The following is a 9,752-nucleotide window of genomic DNA, read 5'->3' as shown; positions in this document are numbered from 1 at the left end:
AGCAGGTCTGGAAAAACACAATGGATTCGCTTAGGATTTAATAATGGTTATACCATGCACAACAAGGGCTTGCAATGACTCACTGTTATACAGGGATATTTTGTAGGTGTAGTTAGTATGCCAACCTTTATTCCATTCGTAGCCATTCTACTATAATGTAGATAAAATATAAAACATTGCATCCATAGTGAAAGTCAGATTCTGGTTTGTTCTACCTGCTTATAAAGGATTCCTCAATATTAACATAAATAAATAAAAAACAATAATTTTTAAGTTGAGTCATTGGTGTGTAGTACAGACTTCTGATTTGCAAGTTTTGTTTAATTTATGTCTATAAACAAACTACACTTAATTCACTGTAACACCTTGTGCAAAATACAGAATTTATTTGCAGATTCTGTTTTAAATATTAGGAAGCAGGACAGTGTCAGATGAGCTGGCAGGATGCAACTGTTTTTTCTATGTTAGGTCAGTATTTTCTACACAGTACAGAAGACATTAAAGTGTTAGATGTGTTGTTTAGTGTCTTCACACACTGTTTTTGGTCAAATAAGCAAAATCGCATAATACTTCAATGTAAGACTGCAATGCTTTCTAAGAGTGCCTGTGAGTGTGTTTATTTCAGCAGGGTCTTCATAACTCTTATGGAAGAACCTTTGTAACCACCACCAAAGTGGTTCCAGTGATTCAGGTAGTGGAAGAGTTGGTAAAGCTGGTTCCTCTTTGCAAATCCTGGTGCTTGGGGAATCTTGCTGTGGTATGCAGAGTAAAAAGCACTGTTGAAGCCACCAAACATCCCGGCAATACCCAACTCAAACTCAGAGTGGCCGTAGAAGGAAGCAGGATCGAAGATGACTGGGCCGTCTGCACACTCTGCCACATTTCCTCCCCATAAATCTCCATGTAGGAGAGCAGGGACTATCTCCACATCTTTGAAGAACTGAGGGATCTTCAGCTGGAAATAAGAGACACAACATGCACATTACAATGCTGATACAATCATAATGTCTTGTGCAAAATATGTTTAATTTCAAACAGGATCAAAGGGAGGTTGCACCTGTAACTCAGCCCATAGTTCTCTGGTCTCCCTGTCTCCATACGATTTCTCCACCATGTTAAGCTGGTGCTGTAGCCTCTGCTGGGTGTAGAATGGAACCCAATCACTCTGCCATTGATTGTCCTGGAGAGGTAAGAATGAGAAAAAACTGTGATGCTGCTGAAATTCACTTTAACATCTTGAAGATTTGGAGACCAAACATTTGTAACACAACTTAGAGACATCAATACTGTACACCCTCCCCTAGAATGCAGACACAGTATATAGACACATATACATTGGCTTTACCTGTGGCAGATATCCACAGCATGTAGTTACATGGAAGCCAAATTTTTCAACAGCAGCCACATCTGACTGCCCCGCTCCTTTTCCTGCATATATAGTCGTAATATTAATAAACAGTAATCACAAACTTTTTACCTTAAATTTGACACAGTTCATTATTATTCATTGGTGTGTGTGTGTGTGTGTGTGTGTGTGTGTGTGTGTGTATTATCCACATTGTGGCATCCTAAAATGAAGTTAAACTGAATTACCCACTGTCTGTTGCTCTTTATTTAATTTTTCCAGTTGTTTCTTGTTGTGAAGATGCAGATCTGCCATCTTCTCTCCTAGCTGTTTTGAGTACCTGCTCATTGTGTTTAAAAATCAAGTATGTCATTGAAAAAATATTTTGCTCAGTGTTTCTAAAACTAAATTCATCTGCCCAAATTCTGCTTTAATCTGCACTAAAGAAAAAAATGTAGTCAAGAGCTCTCTTACTTGCTAAGACTGTTCATGTCCAGATGTTCCATCACAAATACAGAGCCTCCTGTGTCAAGCTCAATCACCTTTATGGGCTTGGGGACTTTCACGGTTTCTGTCTTTACAATAGCCTCCAGACTGGCCATTTCTCCATCAAACATCAGTTTGGCCTGGATAATTTAAAGACAGGACAACACGGTCTGGTAAACACAAGCTTCAGTAAATGTGAATTTTTGCATTGTTCTCCACTCCACAACATCTACACAAAGTCCACGGACAGTAGTGTGGTGCAGCTGCTGGATCATGTCCCATTCATTTAAGTCCCGAGTTGAGCACACGCCGAAAGCCGATCATGAACTGAATGACACAACAGTTAAAGAAAATGAAAAACTAACAATAACAAATACCTCACTCTTGTGATTTATCTTTACAAACACTTTCCCAGTGTCAGTATGATAACTCTGTCCCTCGCTGATGCATCCACCTCCAGCATGACCAGCTGATTTCAGCATGGTTGTCCCCAACTCCCTCTTTAACTTAGCTTCCATGATTATTTATCATCAGTTCCAGGACAGTTACAGCAGGACTAAAACCACCTACGCATCGCAAATGCGGGTATGAAAGTCTTTCTGACAGTTTCCGTTGCGGCAGCCAACCAGGACTTTGTCCCGAAGCAGGATCTTGTTTTTCTTCCGTTATGTAAATAATGATTGAGTAGTAGCCAATCATAAACAAGTCTGGGTTGATTGATTTCTACTTTGCCCAATAGTTGCGACGTTTGTCCGGTCACGTGAACGTCGCCATGGTGCCAAGTGAGGCTACAGCTATACGCTACGAGTTTAACTATGGTTCTGCGGAAAAACCGGCATGACCAGCAAAGAAATGTGTTTACTCCTCGGAGCGACCGGTGTTGGAAAGACGTTGTTGCTCAAACGTCTACAAAATATCCTTTGTGGCCATGTGAATTTCTTTGACGTAAAAGGAAATACTACCAAATAGCTTAATTAGCTAACTAATTTAGCCTATGAGCTTGTGTAGTACTTAAGTTGCTAAGTAATGGACGACCAGGGTTTGTATATCGCCTTTCCCAATTGCCAAATGTCGATACCCAGTGTTATTTTATTTTGCATCGGTATGTGTACAAATTCATTTTCATAATAAGATCTGTAAGAGAGATTATTATTACAATATTTAAGCTTTGGTAGCCCTTATTAGTCCAATAGTTTGGAAATTCACATTACAGCAGAAATTAGTGCTGTACTGTAATGTGAAATTGTCAATGGTCAGAAAGTGAATAATAACAGTAATAATTATAATTATATAAAACAATAGGAAACATGTACAAGATAGACGAAGTATAATTTAAATGTGTGTACATATATGTCGCAGTGATAAAATAAAATAACATCTTTAGATGCCTAGAAGCAAAAAAACAGAGCCCCGGATGATGCTAATAGAAGATGGAGTGTTGAAAACAGTTGCACACTGTGATTTATCAGTCCCCAATGTGTGCATGTGTAAGTATACATGTGTTTTACTGCTGCGGCTCTGCTGGATGAAAAGACCTCCAATATTGCTCCTTTACACACCGTGGGTCCAGCAGCCTGACGCTGAAGAAGCTGCTCAGTGCTGTAAGAGTGTCCTGCATGGGGTGGGATGTGTTTAGCTACCATGCTACCTGTCACTTACTACCTCCACTGGGTCAAGAGGGCATCACGTTGGCACTCTTGGTCTACCTGTTTCAATTCTTTTTGACCCCAGTAGAGATACTGCTGCCCCAACAGACCAGCACTATTACAGATAGCTGTTGGAACCACAGAGTCTTCAGGAGCTTCTCCTGCACTTCAAAAGTCCTTGGCATACTTACCAGATACAGCCTGCTCTGTCCTCTTTGGTAAATAGCTTTTTTTTTTTTATATAGTCCACATTCTCCATTTCGTAAGTGGAGAAGGATATTTGTGCCTGTGGACGTTCACCACCAGCCCTTTGGTTTTTCCAGTATTTATCTGGAGGCAGTTCTCGTTCACATAGCTATTTCAGAGATTGAAAGGGAAGTGATCTGCAACAGCACAAGTTAAACACTATCCTCCAGTTGCCTAGATTACATGCATGGGGCCCATCGCATATAAACTTAGCCCAAATTGGTGGATTATTAATAAACTGTCATCTGAACAGATGACATGATTTCATTTGTGAGGTGACAAGTCAACAGTAGTCTCTCAGCTGTGACATCACCAACCTTACTCATAACAAATATTCAAGTTCTACTTTCATAGCTCATAAAATATTGCGTAAACATTTCAAAATGTTTTTCTTTAAAGCTGATAGCAATGCTGTCTCCAGTCGATTTTCCTATCAGATTTCATTTACAGTTTATCGTACATGGTTTAGATGAATTGGGGACACCACCTTCAACTCTTCCCACAGTAAGTACTAATGGACAGTTCAAAGTCTCTGACACCTTATCCGTGTAAGTTCTCCATCTCCAGTCTTCATTCTTTGTAGGTAGGAACCAATCTGACAGATCTAACCGTGAAGAAGAAGAAGGTGACTGTGAGAGAGCTGGGAGGCTGCATGGGCCCTATATGGCCCAGTTACTTCAAAGACTGCTCCTCTGTCATTGTATGATCTTTGTATACATGCTGTTTATATTTGTAACATTCAATATGGGTTTAATAAATTGAAGTACTTGAGTAAATTTCTTTTGTTTCTCCATAGTTCATGGTGGATTCGGCCAACATTGCTCAGATATCCTCCTCCTGTATCCAGTTGCTGTCAGTACTGTCAGCTGAGCCTCTGAGCAAGGCCTCTGTGCTTATTCTCTTCAACAAGAGGTGACACTCGTAGAATACACATCAGTCTCTATTAGTGTTTTACCATATTGTACAGGATCTCTAGCAGGTTTAATGCAATTTGTATGTAATAAGGAAAGCTAATAATACCACTAGGAAATTTTTGATTTTCTTTTCCAATTTTATATTTTCCCCCAGGGACATGCCTTGCACTATGAGCCTTATAGAGATAAAGTCACTGTTCAGGATGGATGACATTGTTGCATCTGCGACTCAGCCAATCACAACACTGGAAGTCAGTGCCAGATCTGGAGAGGGACTTAAAGAGGTGATGAGCTGGCTGGAGTCCGTCACAGTCAAGTGACATACGCTTACTGATTACATTATTAGGTACACAATTACTCTTTCATGCAACTATCTAATCAGCTAATAACATGGCAGTAACTGAATTAGTTTAAGCATTGAAACATGGTAAAGATGATCTGCTGAACCGAGTTCTCTGGGTTCTCTGGCCTTGTTGTTGTAGATGATCAGAGGAAAAGGAGACCAGAGGGGCTAAGAACAGGAAACAGGCTATAGTTTGCACAGGCTAACCAAAGTTAGACATCAAAGAATTGAAAAATGTTGCCTGGTCCAGTGAGTGTAAGTTTCTCCCAGCAATTTGGATGGTATTGTTACAATTTGGCATAAATAAAATGAAAGTATAGATCCACGCTGCCTTATATCAGAGGATCAGGCTGGTAGTGGTGTAATGGTGTGCCGGATATTTTCTTGGTACCCTGCACCCAGCAGGATAACGCAGTATGTCACAAAGCTCCAGTCATGAACTTGACAATCAGTTCACTGTACTCAAATGGCCACAAGAGTCACCAGATCTCAATCCAGTGGAGCACCTTCAAAGTCTGGTGCAAACTCACACCATGGTTGTGCATATGACAGATCTGCAGCAAATACATAAGACTGTCAAGTCAGTATGGACCAAAATCCAAGGAATGTTTCTAGCACCTTGTTAAATAGAATTAAAACAGCTCTGAAGGAAAAATGGGTCCAACCCTGAACTAGTGAGGTATACTTAATAAAGTGGCGAGTGACTGTGTGTGCGTGCGTGCCAGTTTCTGTATTTGTATCTTATAATAGTGATACTGTTTATACAAAAAATGTTCTGCCTTTTGGTCTTTATCAGCTTATATGCTACTCTGTTGAGGTTTTCATGGTGTGTTTCTCGTGTAAGAGTGTTTATCTTTGGTAGCACAAAGACATAACTGTACATTAGGCAGAGTGAAGAGGACGAAGTGATAGTATAACAGGATCAAATGATTGTCTCATTTGTAAAGGTCTTACTTTCATGCATTTGTTAGTCGACGCAGAGTGGGAATCTGGGGTATTCCTGATTGATACTGTCACTTATAAGAGTTCCTGTTTTCTGTTATGGCTGTTTTCCATGGCTGTAAATCACGTGAACTGTGTCTGAAATTAAAAAAAGCTCTTTCACTTCAGATTTAATATAAAAAATGAGTAACAACTCTTATAGAACTTTATGAAGATTTTACAGAATATTTTCCCATGTAAGGCATTCAGTATTTATCTTTGTATATGTTTTTTTTCTTAATGAAATTTGGATTTTGTGTATGAACTTTGTTTTCAGTGTATGTGGATGTTTTAATTGAGAGGAGCAGTTTTTTGTGTTTCTTTTTTGGCTTATTGTCACTTTTTTCTGTTTATTCTGGTAGTGATGCAATGTAAGAGGCAATATTGCTGACTTCACTACCAGCAGGGGGCGCAAACTGCTTATGAGACAGTGATACTGAGTCGTCATGATTTCATGTGGCATGTATTGATACCAAGGGAAATGAGTAAATGCAAGTGAATAAACCCATGTGAAGAACTGAGCAGTGTTGTAAATACACTCCTATATTTGGTGAAGTCAGTGGTTTGCAAGCAATGAATAAACTCATATTCATACATTTTTTAAGGTTACTTCATATGAATTATTTGCTCACAGTCCTCCCAAACTATTACTTCATTCGCCACTTGAATTTCATAATAGCAGACTGGTATACACTGATTTTTCCCCACCAGCTCTGTTCCAGCCATATACCAGTATGATGCAGTACTTCAAGCAGCGAACAGGTAGATGTGCACATACCGAGAATGTGTAATCAGCAGTGACCACCTAAACCTGTAATGCATCTTCCCTCTACTTACAGCTTAGTTTGTTGACAGCAAAATATTATCAGACCTTTTGTTTCTACGTTGTAGGGTATGACCTTGAAATTGTACTTGACACTTGGTAGTTAGATTTAAAAAAAAAAAAAAAAAGGGGTTATCTCTGTTGTAGTCTGTTCATTAAAAGAGGAGCAGGATATGTTGCTGCAGTGAAGAGCAGATTCAGCTTGCGTCTACCTAAAGGTTATTGTGCATTACAAGAATATAAAAACAATTAAGAATAGGTTTTTCATACAAGTCCATTGGGCTGTAGTTTGGTGTGCAGTTAGAGCAATAGTTCAAGAGGACAATTTAGTGAATTTCCATTTTTCTAAAATATTTTTTCCGGTTTAGTTTGTCCTCATAAGAAGGGGTTTTGACTGCTCTGTGCGGCCTGTGATCCCTGAGCACTTGCTGAAGAGAAAGGCAACAAGGGCTCAGGGAGCCTCACTGGCAAGTCCAGTCCAGGATGGGTGGGGTGAGTATGTGACGACGGGATGCTGGCACCCGGATGACTTGTAGGCAGCGGCAAGGAGGCACTGTATGGAAGAGAAGTGGCGTGGGGAGCCGTCAAGGCGGAGCCGGTGCCCATTTGATTTAGACTTAGTTTCGGCTGATCTGCTTGGAATGGATTGCTGGGTGAAGGAGCATTCAGGCCTATGTGAAAAGAAATAAAGAAAAAAAGTCTACTTTTAACACCTATTCAAAGTTTATTTTTTCTAAAACTGAGCCTTGAACCTGATGAGTCAATGACCTCTTTATGTCTCTCATGACGCTACAGTTTCAAGCACACACTGTTCCCAAAACTCATCTGAGATTTAAAAGGCAGGAACAAAAAAAACTTTAATTCTCATTCACAAACCAACTGGAGATCACAAAAAAACAGATACCAGCAAGGATAAATGGAAAAATGGAAATATCTAGCACTCTGCACGTGGGGGTTTTACTGCAGTCGTTACATGGCAGCGGATTATCACTCGCCTGCATTTACCAGTACATGGCACACACTGGTAAATGATTAACACTGCCAGGTGGTGGTTGTGCTCATCTTATGCACAACCAGCACCTGGCTGATTTGAATACAATGTTTTAACTACTCTGTATGTCCAATAACAAAGTGCAATGACTGCACCTGCAGTCAATAAAACAAAACATACCTGATAAAAACGGGTTCTTGTTCTTGGCTGATGGGTTTCCTGGGATCAAGCTGTCCAAGTTCACCAAGGAAGCTGCCGAAGGGTCCAGGAAGGACTCGGGTGTCCGGCATGTTCGAGAGCTGGGGTCATTCAGGCTTTCTCGAAGACGAGAAAGGTCAAAAAGCTCAGGGCTGTCCTCTCGCCCACTAGCCCCGTTCACCTGACCACCATCCATAGCGTCATCAAACAGATCAGCATCTGTCAGCAGAAAAGTAGAAAGACAAGTAAGACTGCAAGTGGAATCAACGTACAAAAAGTAGAACAAGAATAGCAGATAGTGTATTGTTTACCTGAGGGACTTAGAGTTCGGGGAGCAGGTTCTGTAGGTGCTGATCTTCCTAAAGGCGCTGTGAACAGATCAGCTCCTGACGAGGATAAAAACATGACAGAAATGCTATTTAACTTTCTGTGGAACATAGGTAGTTTTTAAGATATCCAGGTGACGTCTTTATTTTAGTTACCCTACTTGTAAGTGAAAACACTCACCTGTATTTGCAGGCAAAGACCATACAGGACTGAGGCTGGAGACGTTGTCCTGTGGTGGATCCCAGGGGTTGGCTGGAGGTTCCCATGGTGGGGGAGGGCTATTTGAAGGTGGAGGTACCATCCATGGAGAATCAGCTCTTGGAACGCGGCTGCCTTCTTAATTAACACACAAATAAAAGAGTCTGTTAGCCGGTGAGCAGTTCAAATTATTTTGTAGGTACAAAAAGCAAAGAGTTTCATGTAAAAAGAAAAAAAAAGATTCTTCATCTTCATACGATTCCATCTAAAATAATATACCATGACCAAGCCAACTCAAGGCTCACCGAAAGAGTCCCAATGGTCTGTACCTCCAGCCCCAGCAGCTGCTTGGTGTGAGGCATTATTCCACCGATGGTCACTGGGAGGCAGATCTGTGGGTACTGCGAAAACATCTACCAGGTCCATAAAGGCCGTCTGACCAAATTCATCAAAGAAAAAAACAAGACCAGAAAAAGAAGTTTATGTTTCAACATATATTTTGATAGTATTATTGAATGTTTTCATAGTCATATACTACTGCTTATGTTTCAAGCTTTCATACCCCGCCTTTTTTCTCCATTTCACGTTTGCTCTCGTCCAGAGCTTTCTGGAGCAGGGACTCATCTCCTCGGCGGCTGAGCTGCTCCTTTCAACAGATAAAAGACACACGTAAGCCTTTATGGGTCACATATTGTCACATCACACTATATTTCTCACTCAGTGACGGTGCACAGGAAAAATAGATGGCTTGCATTTTTCCTATGCAACATATGTACACAGTTGGCTGAAACCAGAAAATTCCCTGGCCAAAGAGAGGACAGAAAGCAGAGCATCCCTGTGATCTCTAACAGAGCAGTTCTATTGTGTTACTATATAGGAGTGTAGACAGAGAGGGTAAAAAAGGGGGAGGAAAGAGACAAAGAGAGTGAGACAGGAAGCGGGGGTCCAAAGGTTGCAGAGATAATACAACAAAGTGAACGTTATACAACTTTTTCAAACAAGGCAAAGAAAAGGAAGCAGAAAGTGTGGCAATAAGGTACTGTAAAGGTTGTATGGGGGGAAATATAATTTTAAAAAAAAATACAGAGAGAAAGGATGATTTAGGACAAGTGGCACTGATCATATAATGGCTTATGTTGTAACAGAGGACTGAAATTAAACAGGTAATATTCTCCTGAGCTATTCAGGAAGCAAGTCTGAATTCACATTATAAATAAAGTATTGTGCAAAAGTTTTGACCCACATTTAATTTCC

At 40.4% G+C, this 9,752-nt stretch overlaps 3 protein-coding genes across 8 annotated transcripts in view; 1 reads left to right on the top strand and 2 right to left on the bottom strand.

Annotated features, from left to right (window-relative positions):
* Positions 1–21: 21 nt before the first annotated feature.
* Positions 22–2,355, bottom strand: fn3krp (fructosamine 3 kinase related protein). The gene is made up of 6 exons (XM_005745404.2): positions 2,209–2,355; positions 1,820–1,971; positions 1,594–1,685; positions 1,346–1,428; positions 1,058–1,180; positions 22–955 (listed from the first exon to the last, which is right to left on the bottom strand). The coding sequence occupies exons 1-6, from the start codon at positions 2,347–2,349 to the stop codon at positions 617–619; spliced, it is 930 nt and encodes a 309-aa protein (XP_005745461.1). The 5' UTR covers positions 2,350–2,355; the 3' UTR covers positions 22–616.
* Positions 2,356–2,652: 297 nt separating this feature from the next.
* Positions 2,653–6,482, top strand: arl16 (ADP-ribosylation factor-like 16). 3 transcript variants are annotated; one of them, XM_005745407.2, is made up of 6 exons: positions 2,653–2,744; positions 4,172–4,227; positions 4,307–4,423; positions 4,520–4,635; positions 4,792–4,921; positions 5,120–6,482. In XM_005745407.2, exons 1-6 carry the CDS (start codon positions 2,669–2,671, stop codon positions 5,150–5,152), a joined length of 528 nt encoding a protein of 175 aa, XP_005745464.1. In that variant the 5' UTR covers positions 2,653–2,668; the 3' UTR covers positions 5,153–6,482. The 3 variants fall into 3 exon arrangements, with proteins under 3 accessions (XP_005745464.1, XP_005745463.1, XP_013769360.1); XM_005745406.2 differs by having other exon boundaries at positions 4,792–4,983; XM_013913906.1 differs by having other exon boundaries at positions 4,792–6,482.
* epn3a (epsin 3a) overlaps positions 6,223–9,752 on the bottom strand; it is a 10,540-nt gene continuing 7,010 nt past the window's right edge. For 2 of the 4 annotated variants that reach the window (XM_005745408.2, XM_013913905.1), the window contains 6 exons: positions 9,061–9,144; positions 8,804–8,933; positions 8,481–8,636; positions 8,285–8,359; positions 7,956–8,192; positions 6,223–7,455 (listed from right to left, as the gene is read on the bottom strand). In XM_005745408.2, the coding sequence (XP_005745465.1) occupies positions 7,160–7,455; positions 7,956–8,192; positions 8,285–8,359; positions 8,481–8,636; positions 8,804–8,933; positions 9,061–9,144 (978 nt within the window). In that variant the 3' untranslated portion in view covers positions 6,223–7,159. The remainder of the gene's footprint in view (positions 7,456–7,955; positions 8,193–8,284; positions 8,360–8,480; positions 8,637–8,803; positions 8,934–9,060; positions 9,145–9,752) is intronic. The other 2 variants (XM_005745409.2, XM_005745410.2) reach the window with 2 other exon arrangements.

Source organism: Pundamilia nyererei, unplaced genomic scaffold (genome assembly GCF_000239375.1).
Source record: "Pundamilia nyererei isolate P.nyererei 1_Seehausen unplaced genomic scaffold, PunNye1.0 scaffold00158, whole genome shotgun sequence".
NCBI lineage: Eukaryota > Metazoa > Chordata > Actinopteri > Cichliformes > Cichlidae > Pundamilia > Pundamilia nyererei.
Note: the sequence above shows the minus strand (reverse complement) of the source record. Positions and strands in the feature narration are given on the sequence as shown.